Here is an 18,455-nt window from a genome sequence, read left to right on the forward strand (position 1 = left end):
GACATTTTTGGCAGCATACATCACAGACCGACTGCAGTTGCAGTGCAGTCTCTCTCTCTCTCTCTCTTTCTCTCTCTCCTTCTCTATCTCTCTCTCTAGCAGCCTGTTCTGACGGTGGTAGACCGTCAGGAGGACAGACCTCCCGAGCAGCTTAATCTGAAACATAAATGAGCCGCAGACAGGGAAAGGTGCTAAATTAAAAATGATACGCCCCTGATGGGCCTAAAGTGGTCTTTTTAGAGTGGCGTGCACAATGAAATGTTAATGGAGCTGCCCTTCAGCAGACCCGTGTGTTTATGCACCGAGACAGCGCTGCACCTCGGAAGAGCCCAGCCTGCCTACCTCAGCCACATTTTGCCTTCACATGTGAACCCACACACACACACACACACACACACACACACATACACACAGACAGACACTGAGCACAACACACAGTCTGCACAAACTTCCAAGCCACCATATGCACATATGTGCGTGTGTACAAACATGCTTGCATTCACACACACACACTCAAACAAACAAAACATAGCCTATATTGGGATGCCTACCATCCTGAGGTGAACCCTCTTGAGGTGAACTATGTTAATAAATAACCACACCTATTTATTCACACACACACACACACACACACACACACACACACACACACACACAAATACTACACAATCACACAAACAAACTCATGCACACTGCTTCACTATCTTAAACTATGGAACCCTGAAAGGCTTACTGCATTGGTGTCTGTGATAAGACCCGTCACATAGCAGTGCCATTAGGTCTATCAAAACACTATTAGTAACAGCAGCAGCTGGGCTTTTCCCATCAATAGCCCATCACATTAATGAGCAAGTCCTCTTCCCATCATAAAGTACATCAACTGATAGTTCAATCATAGTTAAGCTTTTATTTTGTCCTTAGGCAAGGTCATTTGGCCAGGACCTGCCAAATCACAGAGGAAGACTTGAAAAAACAATAACCACAACCAACACAAAATCACAACAAAATGCTCATTTCATTGTCTTCCCCATACAGTAGATATTCAGAAAGAGGACACATATGTATTTTTTTTTTTTCATTTTATCAGAAAATGGAATGTTTTTTTGTCAAGTTTAAGACCCTATCTCAATCGGAGTGAAACTATTAGTTATCAGTAAAACAAAACGAGAGCGAGAGAAAGGGAAAGCAAAAAGATTTTGCCTCTGAGGGCTAATAAAGACCGTTTTAAATGGGCAAGATGCTCGCTTGTGAGTGCCTGATAACCCTGACACCCCCAGCCATTCAGACTCATATATCTGTTAATAGGATATGCTAATAAAACATCTCCTCATTGCAGGCAATGTGATGGAGCGAAGATTTTTGCCATAGAAATGGTGGCAACGCAAATGATTAGTGCAGGTTTATGGTCTTTGCTGGAGGGCCATGGGAAGAGAGAAAGGAGAATTATTATAATCACACGTTAGCAGCTATAAACAGATTCATCCCTTTAGTTCAGCTACATTGGGTGCAGGCAAGTGTGTGTTTTTTTTGCAAACCATGATCAGACTTGAAATCTTATCTGCAGAAAATGATCATTTAAAAACATTAAAAAACATAAGATTCACAGGAAGGACAATGGTTTAGTGTACAGTAATCTCCTTTAACTTTTATAGAACACACATTTTATGGCTGTTATGGAAATTGTATACTGCACTGGACTTAATCACATGCATTATATATTATTATCTATTGTAAGTCACTCTTATGGTTTCTAATATAACTAAGTACAATAACACAACACTAAGTACAATTACAATAACAAATTCTGTAACGTGCATTCATGTCCAAACCATTGCATTCACAAGTTGCCTTGGCTGCAAACATCTGCTTAATGAGGGCAGGTTGTGTTTGTGTACCTGTGTGGTAGTGCAGAAGCAGCTCTTGCGTGTGGTCCCCAGTGGTTTTAGGCAGAAAGTCTACTGTGATCTGCATGCTCTCTGCAACACCAAGGGTCCCCTGGGGAGGGTCCACACTAAACGGGCTGGAGAAGCAGGAGAGACACACCCAGTGAAACTCACACATGCACACACACGCATGCACGTATGCACGCACGCACACACACACACACACGCACGCACACACACACATTCGTTCACATAAACTTACATACACAAATCCATATCTCATTTGCCATGCCCTTTAATTTGTTTCAATAACATGGGAATGTCCTTTAGAATCTTGATCTGTTAAAGTGTTTCAAACAGTGTACTTAATTCGGTCCACACCACTTGACAAAAATCATAGTTTATCTACAACTGAACAAACTAGAACTTTCACTGAGCATGTACAGTACATCGATCAAACACACGGTAAATACCCATTTACATTTAAAAAATCCAGGCACACAAACAGGTTGCAGAGACTATAACACAGTATGCATGACATTAGTGCAGCTCTTTCACATCTTCAAGCAAGCTACTCACCCTGCATGCACCCAAATAAACAGAACAAAATTTACACATGCATCAAGCCTCAGCTATCTTGCACTAACCTGCATGTGCTGAGCTGGAACTTGGCCTCACAGTTCCCAATGTTGCGCACCAGTAGTGTTCTCTGGGCGGTGCACTTCACTGGGCTGATGGGAAAGTGCAGCTGGTCTGGAAAGTCCAGGACGGCCCGAGCCCCCACTGCCCGAATGGGCACTTCAAACTTCTCCCGCTCAGTCACGCAGATCACTCTGTGGAGGTAGTCCTGCGTGGTCAAGGCACACCGAGGAATGAACACTTATGAAAAATAGATTTACAAGCCACAATATACCATACTGTTGACCCATACATGAACAGCAAAGACTACAAGAAACAAGGTCCTATACATTTTTCACACATTTTCAATGTTAAACAAGTTGGTAAGATGATAATTAATATTAAGACGATATCTTATCAAAGCAAGACATGCATTCAGTTAGATTTACTTAGATTTCATTAGGTATTCCTACTACAAATGCACTGTAAATGCACGCTTTCCCACACAAATGACTTCACATACACATCTTAAGAGACAGGACACAAAGTGTGTTTCCTTCGAAGAATGACTGAAGTAACATGACTACACATCTTAAGTATTTAATGAGGCTTTGCAATAACTGAGTCTGTTGAACAACATCACTGGAATAATCCGACACAAACAAACATTGACAGCAGGCAAATTGCCACATTAGAGACCTGCAAGCACAGTGACCAGAGTCTCCTAGACTTTCGGCTTTTTTATCTGCCTTTTACACCGTTTACTTACTTTCTGACCTAACTACAGTCCTACAGGCTCCAGGGTTCCCTGGGTGTCACTGTTACACTCAGAACCACAAGAAGAAGTATTAATGTGGCAACAGAGCAAAGCAGATTAGCAGGCCATTTCAGCGGCTGCAGAAGTGCGTCTAATGGGCGAGTGTGGGCGATGGTGGAAAACTTTCAGTCTCCCGGGCCGCGCTTATCAAAGCACGCTCTCTCTGCCAGCCTTATTGTTCAGGGACGCGTTAACGAGGAATGTGCGACTTGACATTAATGTTTCGGGGCGTCCGCATCAGAGGGGAAAAAGCACAACCCCTGGAATCTGGAGGATCTCAGGCATTTGAAATGTCCTAGAAGTGTTCCGACGGTGCCGCAGTGCTAAATGGCAACGGTGACGTGCAATGTGGTCGTTGCAGTGTTGTGCTTTGCTTTGCTTTGCTTTGCATTGACTGATGCAGGCTTGTGTAGTGACGCCTTATGTTTTATGGCCCTGTGAAGTTGTGCTGTATCATACTGCGTTGCATTCAGCTGTATAGTTTTGAAGAAAGTTGCAGTAGAGTTGTGTTTTTTTGTGAGGTCGTGTGTTTTGTTGTGTTGTGCTTCATTGCATTGTGTCTTACCTTATTCTCCTGAGGTGTGAAGAGGACAGTGAATGTGGAGGCCATGCCTGGAGCCACTTTGTTGCACACATCCACTGGGCTGACCACCTTAAAATACAATGAGTCCTCCTCCACCACTTTCACCAGGCGAGGTATCTGGGTACCAGCACACACACACACACACACACACACACACACACACACACAACTGTAATTCACATGCTGCAGTTGTCCTAATTATCCACTGGGAAGACATTTATCCCAACTATTTCTATGGAATAAAAATATACATAAAGACCAATGACAGCTAAGAAGTGAGAGGGATGTAGTGAGATTTTTTTCCAAGAGAAGAATGCATCCTTAAACAGGTGGCTTTACACTGATAATAAAGGTGTGATACCGGCTGGATGCCAATGAGGCACACACCACTAGGGATGTAGAATATTATTGATACAATAATTAGAGTAGTTGCAGTGTTTCATGACTTTTTATTGTGTTTGACCTTAAATGATGTGTTTTATGACTGTTGATATATGTAATTTATCCCTCAAATTTGTATTATTATTTGTTTTCCAGTGGTATATAGCATAATGAATTGCCTTAATGTATGAAATGTGCTACATAAATAAAATGATCTTGCCAACAGTATCATGTATCAGTACAGTGTAGTATCAATATTCATGCACACAACCCTACCTGCCATTACTTCAAGTGATTAGCTGACACTACACCATGCAGCAGACAAAATGTCCCTTATCCAGCACTGTGACTGTCTACGTTGAGTAATTGAATGAATAAAATGGCCTGTAAGATAACTAACAGCATGATAGAAATGACTGAGTTGCAAGAGTACCATTCATTGCCTGGGGTACTAACATCAGATACAGCACATAATGGGATTTGTGGCATTGGCTGTACTTAATATTCCACATCCATGAGCTGACAGGGGAAAGAGTTTTAAAAAAAGATGACATTTGGCTCAGTAAATGTGTCCTGTACAGAACATTTGCGTTAGGAACTCAGTGGCCAAGTAAAGATACTTCAAAGAGAGTAAGCATCTATTAAAGATAGTGTTTTTTTTGTCTTTCTTCTTCTAATGCTTATCCACAGTCTAATTATCTTAGTCTAATGTCCCCATTCCTGCCCTGTTCCTCTATCTCAGCAAGGTGAATGAAAAGGAAAGCGCCACTGGCAAAGTGTGTCGCTGGGGACAAGCCAATTTGCAATAGTGTTAACTGCAGGGGAGCGCTTTAATGTTATGTTTATGACTCATTAGGAGGCACTTTCCAAGAATAGTAAATATTCAGTTAATATTCAGGTGTGGACACGCAGTCATTTATGCTTCCCACCTACAGTATGTTCATGTGCCAGTTCCATCAGTACATTTCATCTCTATCTATCCCACAACAGTACACATAATATCGGCTTCAGTGAGTGTCTTTTCCACAAGAGTACTGTTTGAATTCAGACACGAAATGTTGAAAGTGTTCAGAGTGAACCTAGTGTGAGGACTGCTTTCTTCTGCAGCAGTGATGGCAACATAGGTGCGTTGGGTTTTACTCTTCCTCACACACACATTCTGTGCACGCAAGCACACACACATACATTTATCCTTCACATTTCTAATCTCTCTAACAGTGAACTTAGGCAAAACATTGGTGATATCTTTTCTTCATAATATCTAAAAACTTTTGGTGGTGTAATCTGAACAAGAGCTACAAATAGGCTAGGCCTACCACTTAAAAAAACCTCACAAATTGACAATCGCAAATTGATAAGAGGCATGGGGCGATTTGGCTGCACAATATTATGCTAGGCTATAACTATAAACACACTTTTAGCCCAAGCCTAGCCTATATCACATGCAGTTCGGCACATGGACACTTATGACATAGAACGCTGCTATCTAGAGATTTTGACCTGACCCAGCCACAACCCATCTATCATCTGTACACTTTACCTGTGCCTGGTCAACCTGCGGTGTGCTTCACTTGTTCACACAGAGAAAAAAAATTCATCAACAATAGTTCTGAATTTTTTTAAAAAGGTATTGGACTTTGCACGGTTGAGGGGTCATCATGGACTATTTTGGTGGAACACTATTGGCACAAGAACATATTGTGAACCCCCAAATGTTGATCTGAAGTTGGCATCAGTGGATGGCAACACCACTAGTATATTTCGCCCCCTGCTCCATAAGACTTTAAGCACCTCCATAGCCCGGTGTGGGCTCTTTCTTAAAGGAAATGTTTGAAGGCAGGGGAAGCTTAAGCAGCGGGCTAGCAGGAGAATTAAGAATGGGTTTTAGACCAGATTCTTAAAATCCCACCAATTCTAAGAATGTGCTCAAAACGTTAAGCTAGCTTGACTTTTCTCACAGGATTTCAGCACAGGCGGGTTAACCGAAAATGATGGCTCACACAGTGTGCCAGACCACTTCTAGCAAACATTAGTCATGGGTTCTCATGGGTTCTCTTGATACTCATAAAAAGTGACAAGATGATACTGCATGTCGACTTAATGACTTCATTACATTACAGCAACACTTGGTGCTTCTGTCAAAGAAGAACTCTATGGATGCATCCAAACAAACTCACCTTAACGCTGTGTAACTGATGTCCATTTTGTTTAGAAACACATACATCCTTCACACCACTATCAAATTAGAGGTACCGGTACCTATTGTCTAAACCTATCGGTACCTGTTGTCTAAACCTACCTAATGTATTAGCCTGGTTTCATCAGACTCACTCACTTTGTGAAGAAAGTCTGGGTGCTCACAACTGAGAAATTTTTCCAAGCTTTGTAATGGGCGCAGACTTTGCATTGACTTTTAAATCATTGGTCCACCCATTCACATTGATCAGAGATTCCAAACGTCACTTCCTACTTCGCCTAACCTAACCAACTGATGATAAATCTCATCGGCAGTTTGGAAACAATGTACACATGCACAATAAACAATGTACCTTTGCTCTATAAATGCACACATTCTTCCGACTGTCGTTTTTTCCATGTTTGCAAGTGTTGCTACTAGCATTTACCATAGCCACTTTTTAAACTAACGTCATCAACTTTCGTCGCTTATTGGACTGCCATCCTGGTGGCTGAGGGAAACGTAAACGCATTAAAAGGAGCCAGACTAGTATCTCAGTGAATTGAAAATGAGTGGAAGTACTAGGCTGGCGGGGCCAGGCCAAAAATGTATTGCATCACCTAGAAAACCAGTACTTCAATAATGTTTAATGAAATGAATGTCAGATCTTTGTACATTTGCATTTATGCCTGATTTACTTGAAATGAATTAAACACCAAAAGCTGTTTTTTGATAAATTAATCCATTCATTTAATCACTTGTGCTCTGAATTCTTAAACTCTCTCAAAAGCTCAAGCTCTATTCCCAGACACCCCATTATTAAACATTATTAAAGTGCAAATGGAGGTTTAAACACTATGTGGATTGCATTAAGCCAATTAATAAATTCTCCAGCTTCCATCTATTATTCGAGCCTTTAATGAATATTTTATTATGCATTAATATCAGCAAGGGACCCGCTCGAAAATATCTATAGAATGTAAATGCTACCCAAGGAGTCCTCATTGGCATTATTATTGAGCCACTGTGTGCAGTCACTATACTACAATGCATCTCCTTGACCTACTGATGAAGCTTTGACTTAGTTTTATGGGGAGGAATGTCTTCAGAGTGTAATGGAGACCCTGGCCCATTCAAGTGATGGATCCACAGATGATTCGGCCCTTTCATCCAATTAATTATGTGGAGCGTTTGCTTTGGAATGCGATTTAATGGAGAATCCAATCACTTGCTATGGTGCATGCACAGGTTTAATCAATGGGCCAGAACTCAGTGTCTTAATGCCTCCATTCCCTTTGTAATTATCCTAATAAAGGTAGACCAAGCAGGCAGCTTGGCCCACCTGAGCATGTATTTTAAGACATCTACATAATGCAATAAACACAGGCCTAATTAATAGTCTCTTATTAACGTTTCATCACACCTATACAAATACACACACACACCCACACACACACACACACACACACACACACACACACACACACACACACACACACACACAGACACACCGACATGCATAAAGACACTCAGATGACACTCAGACGCAAAGAAATCACACACGCACACCCACAGACACACACACACACACACACACACACACAGACACACACACACAGACACACACACACAGACATAAATCCCTGTTCCATGGACCTGGTGCATTAGCAAGCCCACCTTGTCATTGTTTCGCAGAACTAGAGGCACCTCGTAGCTCTCTGAGGGGGTGTAGTTCTGGAACACAATCTCAGAGGGGTAGGGCTGGAACATGGGCTGGTCCACATCCACACAGGAGGCCTACACATGACAGGGGCCAATGGTGTAAATATAGCAGATGTGCAAATGAATAAAGTAATGCCAACATGACCCACTTCACTTCATATGAAGATGTACAACAGTTTATTGTAAGCGGGCTAACACTGTCCCTTTCTTCCAAATCTGTTAGGCAAACCACAAGAGATGGTAATCCAGGGGCTTGATTATGCAAGATATACGCTGCCTATTCTAAAAAGCTTTGAGGATTTTCAACCTAGAGGATAAATAAAAGCACAGGTTTGGCATAATTTGAGAATCAAACACCTGGAAATAGCACTCACTCAAGTCTTCATTCATGTTATTGAAGTTTCTTTTTAAGATTTCAGTGTGTACACTAATAGATCAGCAACTGATAAATGCAATGTACTAGATTACAGTAATAGTATCCCTCTGTAATATACATAATGATTCATTTGTCACATAATTCACTTATTACTGCGACAATGTAAGAGGAAACACGTTGATCCATTTTGTATCACAAAATGTGCACAAAAACGGCATATTGTTGTATTACAGCTACAGTGGACCATTTATCAAAGGATGATTGTTGTCTTAAAGATGCATGTATACAGTATTCAAGAATGTATTTGTGAAGAGAATACCTTCTGATGTGTCGTCTCACTCATATCTAAGAGCTCCAGAATGCGAGGAAGATGCATCTCACTTGTGTTTGCCAGCCTCTCCTCAGTGGAAAGTGACATCTCTTTTGCAAACACAGAGGGCGTCATCTAGAACAAAACAAGCCATTTATGCCAAGTTCCCATTTTATAACTAGCATCACTGGTGTTGCCCAGAAACCTGTGAATGTTCTGTATCGGATCAAATATTCATTGTTACAAGATTGTGCTTCCTGGTGTTACTGGGCTTTCTATCATTCGGTTTACTTAGTGTTAGGCTATGTGTTCATTTGTTTACATCTTTGATAGTGTGAAACAACAAGTATCTGCAGATAACATGTCTAAAACCAAAAAAAGATGCATAATATATTTTGTATCAAGGTAAATACACCATCAAGGACCCAGATGCATTCTATGTCAACATATTTTAAAACCTCACAAGATGCATTTCAAATAATAATGTCCTTTTCTACAGAGAACAATAGCCCACCATCATATGAGAAACATACTGTAAACGTCCCCTTATTTCAAGGCCAACTGCAGAAAAGAGTTTAACTTAAAATATAAATGAGTGATGAAGTAAGGGATATGTTAAATTTTTAATAGCTGCCAGTTATGTGTACTCAATATATGTCCCCTCTATAATTCAAGGACAAAGCAAAATGCAAACGCCACTATTCTAAAATAAAAAAAGACTACGCAAACTTGTGTTGTCGTAGGCTAACTGTTTTAATACTCCTATCGTGGTAATAAAAATGACCAAAAATAACTCTTACTCGAGTTGTTTTCTCTTGTCGTTTCACCAATTTGGGATTTCGTTTTGCCACAACTTTGCTCTTGGGTCCATCCGTCATTTTGAGAGGTAGGCTCTGAAGAGCAGTGTTTGAAGTTTGGACCTTTGAAGTTGGCATTGTGAAGTTGGGTCTTTATTTCATATTATCTAATCTCGGGGGAAAGTATACACAAATAGAAAATGACAACATACAACATGATTCTATGGTTAGACTCCAAGCACGGTGTGAATGTAGCTAACGTTAGCTATTAGCATAAACTGTTGATTCAGTTCAACAGACAGCAGTTATCGGAAATACATGAGCACCTCGTTGATCTTTAAATAAACAACTCGCACATATGCCACATACGAATTAAACATTATGCAAGTCAAGTAACAAGGTTCATTTACTTACAGAGTTCTTCATTTTCACAACTGGACAGTTATTTGCACACATATGTCTCGGTGAAGTCGGAGTTTGGCGGTTGCTATGACACCAGATCTGCCAACCTTTAAACAAACCATTACCGGATAGGCTGGACCAGAGCTCTGCTTGGCTGGACAACAGTCTTTTGATTGCTGATTGGCTTAAAGTTTGTAGTTAAAAATAACCATGAGAAAATCAAAGATCTTTGAGCAGAATCTTAGGAGATAACTGATTGGTAAATAGGTGCATGCAGTCCTCTTTTTCTTGTAGCCTCTGCAGAGAGTAGTGCGCTCAGCTGAACGTACTATAAGAACTCAACTCCCTGCTCTACAAGATATCTATTCCAGAAGAGTACTCCTAAGAGCCCAAAAGATTCTGAAGGACTCTTCTCATCCTAACAATGGATTATTCCTACCGCTGAAATCAAGAAGACGCCTATGTAGTCACAAAGCCAGAACTGAGAGACTCAGGAGAAGTTTTTATCCCCAGGCCATCCGAACTCTGAACTCACACTATACTGACTTTGCACACATTCACTCCTCAGCACTCCCAAACATTTCCCAACTCTGAACTCACACTATACTGACTTTGCACTCATTCACTCCTCAGCACTCATGACCCCCCCCCCCACACACACACACACACACACACACACACACACACACCTACAAGACTTTTAGCACTTTTACATCCCTCACCCTATGCTACTGAGCTTTTATTTATTTTCTTATTTCATCACACGTCAAAACACACACACACACACACACACACACATATCTGACTTTCTCCAACTTTTGCACATCTCCATAGAACTTTTTATTTATTATTTTTGATTTCACCTCCATCTACCCATGTCCTTGATTGCCTAGCCTTTCTTCTTCTATGTTCACATTTAAAGGCCCAGTGATTGCAAACAAGAGTCCTCAAAAGCCTAACCTTGTGGTGATGACATCATAAAAGGGCCTCTGACTGGTGCTGACTTAGTAATTTGCCCAGACTTGTTGTCATATTGAGATTCAGGAAGATGATCCAGTGCAAGATGAGTATAAATATAGTATATAGGCTATACTCCTTTGATCCCGTGAGGGAAATTTGGTCTATGCATTTATCCCAATCCGTGAATTAGTAAAAGACACTCACTCAGCACACACAGAGGTGAAGCACACACTAATCCCGGCGCAGTGAGCTGCCTGCAACAACAGCGGCACTCGGGGAGCAGTGAGGGTATAGGTGCCTTGCTCAAGGGCACTTCAGCCGTGCTGGTCGGGGTTCGTACTGGCAACCCTCCGCTTACAAGTCCAAAGTGCTAACCAGTAGGCCACGGCTGCCATAACATGTACAGTAGTTAACATGCTCACACACACAGTTCATTCTCTCACACACCAACCCACTCACTCACTCAATCCCATGATTTGCCTACTTGCTCTCCCACAGAACGTTTGAACAATTTTGACTGTGGTGTGTATATGTCCTTCAAAGTTGATAATACACACCTTTCGAGCATTGTTGGGCAATGTTACTGAGTAGCCTATTGTTCTGGCACATATCCTTTGATAATTATTTTTAGGCACCTTATTTTTGAGAACTTTAATCATCAGTTGGCATATTGACATGATCATCCAACCGTGTACATGGAACCATTTACAGTATGTATGCCCTGCAACATTGCTCAAAAAGTTGTCCCATGTATCACCTAAAGCAACAATGAAACACTCATATGCCCCTTGGCATCAATATAATACCATTTAGCACTTAGACCCAGTTAATTAAAAACCAGTTGAAAGGGTCATGATCCTACCCGATCAACAACGTTACACAGCACAATATCAAGCATTCTGAGCATGAATTGACAATGTCAGAGACTTCATTTTTAGTATTATGTCAGTATATATACCATGAATTTGAAGATGTTATTTTAAGGTAATAAAGCTGCATTGTGTTGCTTTAAGCCCACATAATGTGGCTCTCAATAGGTTCAATTGTTTGTTGGTCTACCACTTGAGAAGTTCAGTTGTGACTTTTTGAGTACATCTCTGATACAGTATTTAGGCTAAGAGATGTAACAGGCAGGTCAGCATTTAGTTGATCTGTTGGCTGTTCATGGCAGATTCATGGCATGTCTCGAAGGTAGAAAAAAGCTGTTGCTCTCACTTAATCAACAGAGTCAGTGTACTGATGAAGGAATAGATTGAATAGACAGATATGGAAGGATAACATGCCCTTCCATGATAGGTAGGCTAATTTTAATATTTTCAAAATACAAAAACACAAACATTTTGATCACACTTCAACACTTCAAATCCTTGTTTATTGTGGCTGCCTTGCAGCTGACTGTCGTTTTATGCAGCTGCGCTTTAAACATCGTGCATAGGCTGGTTCATATTCCAGAAATAGATAGCATATGAATGAACATGTATTGTTCTGCATGTCCAGTGACTTATAATTCCTGTAATATTTGCTTACTTGAAAGGAACATGTCAACATTTTGGGAAATAGCTTATTCGTTGTGTCCCCCAGAGTTAGATAAAATTCGCCTCTGTGCATGCTAGTAAATCAGTCTGATGCACCCACCAGCCTAGCTTAGCATGTAGTTCATTGAGGGGGTCAGAATCAACTAGCTCCCAAAAGTGACAAAAGAACTCCCAACATTTTCCTATTTACATGTTGTGACTTGTATAGTCACAACAAACAAATACCAATGTAAAACGAGACAGTGATTTTCTGTTAAAAAAAAAATAGAACAAATAAATGATCTCACGTACACCGTTTGTGATCAGGACAGAATTTTTAAAAAAAATGTAAAAGAGAAGAATTTATGTGCCAAGTACTGACATATCCTCTTACTGTCCTATTTTAAATAAATAAATAAATGCATTTTTCAGCAATTTGGAAAATTGTTGTCCTTCAAAGGCCTACTTGACACTAATGTGTCAGAGGAGGATGAAAAAGGAATTTTTCTCATAACACACACAGGAATAGAACAACCCTTTCACACTTTCACTTTTTACAAACAATTCTTCTAAAATGGATTTTAGGCATCGCGAACAGAACGCTTCAGTTACGTGCCTGGTGTAGCTTCCCTGTAAGACTTTTAAAAACAAAACACAAATAGGTTCAGTTGTTTAGTATACAGTATGTCCACCATACTTATTTATCCTTCTGTGATTCAAAGGTAGATTACAGGCTGACCAACGGTTGGTCTCATTGAAAATAGGTCTTACTGTTTGAATGTGGAAATGACCACAAATACCTGCCAAACGAGACAGTGATTTTCTACGCATATACTTGGAACTATATTCCCATTCAGGTGAAAAATGGTTACTTGGGATTATGACATAATTTGCTCACTCACTCTCTCTCTCTCTCTCTCTCTCTCTCTCTCTCTCTCTCTTTACGATACTCTGAATGCACCAGAGTGAAAATATTAGAAATATTATTTCTTATGTTCAGGAAAAAGATTGTGAATCTGAATGGCAAAACAAGAAATAATGACTTATCTTTTTTACTGACTCATTTTAGCAAAATATTATTTGTCTCCACAATTACAGTTCCAACACAAAATTACTATAGATGTTTATGTTAGCCATATGCAGGACATTACTCTATGCCTCAGACTGCCTGCATGAAATATTTACTGACATGGCACATGAACATTACAGATTATCTGTTAATAAATCTATCTATCAGATTTTGTGTTGTTTTTTCTGAGAAATGCCACCTCTCATGGTCACCTGGTGTGTGTGTGTGTGTGTGTGCGTGCGTGTGCGTGTGCGTGCGTGTGCGTGTGTGTGCGTGTGTGTGTGTGTGTGTGTGTGTGTGTGTGTGTGTGTGTGTGTGTGTGTGTGTGTGTGTGTGTGTGTGTGTGTGTGTGTATGTGGGTGTGTGCTATACATTTGCAGAATCACCTGCAGGACATTTATAAGGACCTATTTTGTGGCTCATAATTTCACTGTCTCTTACTTGGGAAGACACTAAACTCTTTTCTTTTCTTGACCTCTTGTGAAGGATCTTCTCTCTATTGCATTATAAAAATGCATCTCTCTCACTCTCTCTCTCTCTCGTCTTGGCTGTTTGATAAGTCTGAATAATTAGTCCATTGTTAATTGATAGCTTTTTTAGGTCATGTTCATGAAGAAAGTAATCCATCCATTATTGTATTTATGTATATAGTAATGGTCGATATTAGCCTAGAAATCTAGACGCACCCTAGCGGCATGGGTCTTGCTCGTCAGGCTAGGTCGATATGGCATTCTTAAAATCAATTAAGAGTAGGTTATTATTAGTATTAGAACCTAACCTTACCCAATGGGCTGCTGGCTAGTTATGTACATAGAACTTGATTCTTTCAGACAGCAGTGTACCTGACCCTCTGCCACCCTGTTATGTCTTGATCTTTAGTGTGATGAGATGTAATTATATCACCATACTCTGTGTTCAAATGTGCTGTCATCACCACTTTTGCTGGTTTGTGATCAGGAAAGAATTCTCAAGAAAAAAAAACATGTAATGCCAATTTACGTGTCTGATATCCTCTAACAGTCCTTTTATTTTAAAATAAATAAATTAATTGATTAATGTATTTCACGGCAATTTGGAAAATTTGTCCTTCAAAAGTCTATTTGGCACCAATGAGATAGAGGATTCTCTTGCAGAGAGGCTTGCATCTCTGGGCCATTCATCCTCAACTGTACTGTATTACCTGAAATGTTACCTTAATCTTTGGGACACTATGCAATGTCCTTGACTGTAGGTGTCTTATGAAGCCTGCTTCAAATATCACCACACAAATGACACAGAATCCACAGGCACTGAGTGAAAGAATAAGACAGAGAGAGAGAGAGAGAGAGAGAGAGAGAGAGAGAGAGAGAGAGGCATAGTTGTTTGTTAATGAGAGTAACTTTTGGCATTTTAACAGGTAGGGTTTTATGCAAGTAGCCTAATCAAGAGTACGGAAGCTTATTGCTGCCACACTAAAAGAAATAAAATGGCTCAGTATTATGTAATTACGTGAAAAGTTTCTTGTTATAACAATATCTTTTTCATGTTTTAACAAGATATTTATCACGTTATTACATGAAATTATCACGTTATTTCATGATACTGATATTTTCACGTTATAACGTGAAAATATCATGTTATTTCAAGATATGATATTTTTACGTTTTAACAAGATATTTATCACGTTATTAGATGAAACTATCACGTTATTTCATGATACTGATATGATACTGATATTTTCACCCTTCCCCACAGCCTTAGAAATGACAGCGATGACCTGACATGCAGGCTACCGAGCCAGAGCGGTCTATACATTCACCCACATTGCGTGAAGATTTGCATATTTATCAAAGCCCTTTCTCCCTCTTGCGTCAAGTTAGCGAAAGTTTTATTTATTGTGTTGATAAGAAGATAAAGCAGAACTATCAGGCTGTGTGAGCCATATATATACAGTCTATAGTGTGAGCAGGCTATCCTGCATAGAACCTCTCTATCGGCCTCCTTTTCAGCAGCTCTCTGCCGATACACACACATCCCTCTTCGCTGCTCCTCAGTCAGCTGGGAATTGACCACACACACAGCCTACACACTCATACACACATGCACAAAAACAAACACTCATCAAGCAGCACTGTAATAGCAGTCAGGGTGAAAGTTCATAGACACTAGTTATCATTTATGCAAGCCATGAGCTCTCGTGGCCTTGTTTCGTTTAGTTTCGTTATTTTGAAATAACGTGATAATTTCATGTAAAAACGTGAAAAAATCATATCTTGAAATAACATGATATTTTCATGTTATAACGTGAAAATATCATTATCATGAAATAACGTGATAATTTCATGTAATAACATGATACATATCTTGTTAAAACGTGAAAAAGATATTGTTATAACAAGAAACTTTTCACGTAATTACATAATACTGAGCCTTTTTATTATGACCGCCGCTAGCAAAGCTAGCGAAGCGGTCATATAGGGATTGTCAAAGTTTTTTTTTTTTTTTATTTATTTTTTTTTTCCCGTCATCTACTTCCTGAAATTTTGGTCAACGATACCCGGGGCACCGAAACACCGGGGCACATGAAATTTGGTGGGTATGTAGCCCCACTAGACTTTTACGGAAAAATTTCGTTTGGTCCCCGGGGGCCACTCCCCCTCCGCGCTGGGCCCCTCGAAACCCAAAAAATGCAGTTTTTCCTAAATAACTACCTGAACCGTGGCACCGAGGATGAAGAATTTTTTAATTCTTAATTATTCTTTAATCGCCCCTCTCTTCAGTAAAGACGTTCAGAACTGCACCAAATTGTATGTGTATGATTAACCTGACATTCTCTGGGGGTATGCCAAGTTTCGTAGAATTTCATCCATGGGGGGGTCTAAAAAATTAAGTTATGTGTACATTTAGTGACTGTACACTCATTGGCCTGTAGATGGTGGTGCACACAAATACACATGCACACACACACACAGGCACCCACATACTATCAGTATTAGAACGGCCGATACATAATTACAAATTCAGTAGGATTAAAAGAAAGCCAAAATAAATATTCATCATCATCATCATGGCTGCATTTCCAGTATTGGCGATAAGTAGTCGTTTGTCCACTAGATGGCGCATCGTTGCAGTGAGACGTAATTTTGTTGGAAGTTCATCTAAAGTGGGTTGGAAAGACACTAAGCTTCCTACAAGGACAAGACTGCTACAGTAGTTTACCGCAGAGAACGTCTAAGGGTAGGATGATTTCTGCATGACATGTAATTCCCATTTCCTCTTGAAGCCGAAATAAATCTGAGAATGTTTATCGGACATGCTTGTTTTTTACTGCAGGTAGCCTAGGCTACGTTAATCCTATCAATAGCAGAAGTAGGTAAAATAATGTTACCATTAGCATGGTTGAGTGATGGAGGCCAATTTGATTATTGATGTATTTGTAGAAAACCATAAATGCGTTTATAGGCTACCAAGCAAATCGATAACAGCACTAATTGTATCTTTCGACTGTCATCTCAGTTGCTTATGACCATAACCTAGGCTACTAACAGGAGCTAAGTGAGTTAGCCACAACACGTTCGCTACGTGATGTTTTTTTAATGGAAAATATATAGGCTACCTGAAAGATAACCTGTCTATGATGCACCCTAAACACCGGGCTGGGACATTTCAGCTCAAGGTCTCAAAAAGCATCTGAGTCAACGTTCATTCCCAAACACCCATATAGGCTACTTCAATCCTCTATTTTCAAAGGTGATTCAAGTAAGGAAGAGCATGGCTCAAAGTAAAGTAACTGAAACTACATAAATTCGTCAAAGTGAATCATTTGTGTCAACTCGCCGCAATGTGGATTTATTAACGCACCCATGATCTACATCTCCATTTAAACCAGATGTTTTAGAGCGCACGTTCTTGCACGTGCTACAAAAATCATTCTTTGCGATGGATGATTTAGTACCAACGTTACACCGGTCAGATACAGTTTTGCCTATGGATATTCCGTGAGACTGAGGCGCTTTTTGTTTGTTCGAAGTGCGTGTTTAGGGTGTGAGAGGGGAGTCGATGTGCTTTGATTCCAGCTTGGTAGTTGTAGTCTATGCGGTTAAAAAACACGTGTGTGTGAAGTATCCAAACAATGATAACGCTTTCATTATGGCTGCTTTAGCCACAGACCTTGAGCTACTGTACAGTGGGATGGGTTCCATTTAGAAGTGTCCACTTCATTCGCCCTTTCCGTGATTCACAGCTACGTGAAATGTATTATATGCAAAACAATTAACTTTTCGCCAAGAGGTGGCAGCTTGATACTGTAAGGTGTTGGTTCCAACGGAGATTTTATTTGGGTCGCCAGCATAGCCTAGTGACAATTTGTGTTGTGTAATAGGCCTAGCATAGGGCCTACCTTATAGCTTATAGTTTGTTAACAGTCACGGTCATAACTCCCTCTATGGATTTTTGCATTTAGAATAGCTCTAAAACCGGGGGGCGAACACGTCGCAGGGGGGGCGCCAGTGCGTGGATATCTCAATCGCAAAATTAAACAATATTTCTATCGGGCGCCTACCATGGACTAGGCTGGGTGAAAATCAAAAGATTGCGTCAAAAGATTGAGCTTAACCATGGACCTCATCATGGTTGCAAAATGCAAGGGAACATGAATCAGCGTATTATTTGCACAAACAATAACGGACAGTAGCTCTTCAACTTTGCCCGTTAAACTGTGTATGAACAGTCTCGCAACGCATTTCATGAAGGCCCTTTTGGACATGTCAGTTATTTGCACCACTGGGTAAAACGGCATTTTGTTTTAGACTACTGGTATTTAATTTGTGCATTGACAATAAAGCTGAATATCATTTGAACTAGATGAC

At 40.2% G+C, this 18,455-nt stretch overlaps 1 protein-coding gene across 1 annotated transcript in view; it reads right to left on the minus strand.

Moving 5' to 3' along the window:
• Nucleotides 1–9,801, minus strand: part of hydin (HYDIN axonemal central pair apparatus protein) — a 101,127-nt gene extending 91,326 nt beyond the window's left edge. The window contains exons 1-6 of the mRNA XM_076272559.1: nt 9,667–9,801; nt 8,876–9,001; nt 8,136–8,255; nt 3,884–4,018; nt 2,531–2,730; nt 1,896–2,020 (exon numbers count right to left, since the gene is read on the minus strand). Of these exons, the coding sequence (XP_076128674.1) occupies nt 1,896–2,020; nt 2,531–2,730; nt 3,884–4,018; nt 8,136–8,255; nt 8,876–9,001; nt 9,667–9,801 (841 nt within the window). The remainder of the gene's footprint in view (nt 1–1,895; nt 2,021–2,530; nt 2,731–3,883; nt 4,019–8,135; nt 8,256–8,875; nt 9,002–9,666) is intronic.
• Nucleotides 9,802–18,455: the final 8,654 nt, after the last annotated feature.

The sequence above is a fragment of the Alosa pseudoharengus genome, unplaced genomic scaffold (genome assembly GCF_046254945.1).
Source record: "Alosa pseudoharengus isolate Yale_2024_CS ecotype anadromous, Long Island Sound unplaced genomic scaffold, YU_APseudo_1.1 YU_APseudo_1.1_scf_10, whole genome shotgun sequence".
Classification (NCBI taxonomy): Eukaryota; Metazoa; Chordata; class Actinopteri; order Clupeiformes; family Clupeidae; genus Alosa; species Alosa pseudoharengus.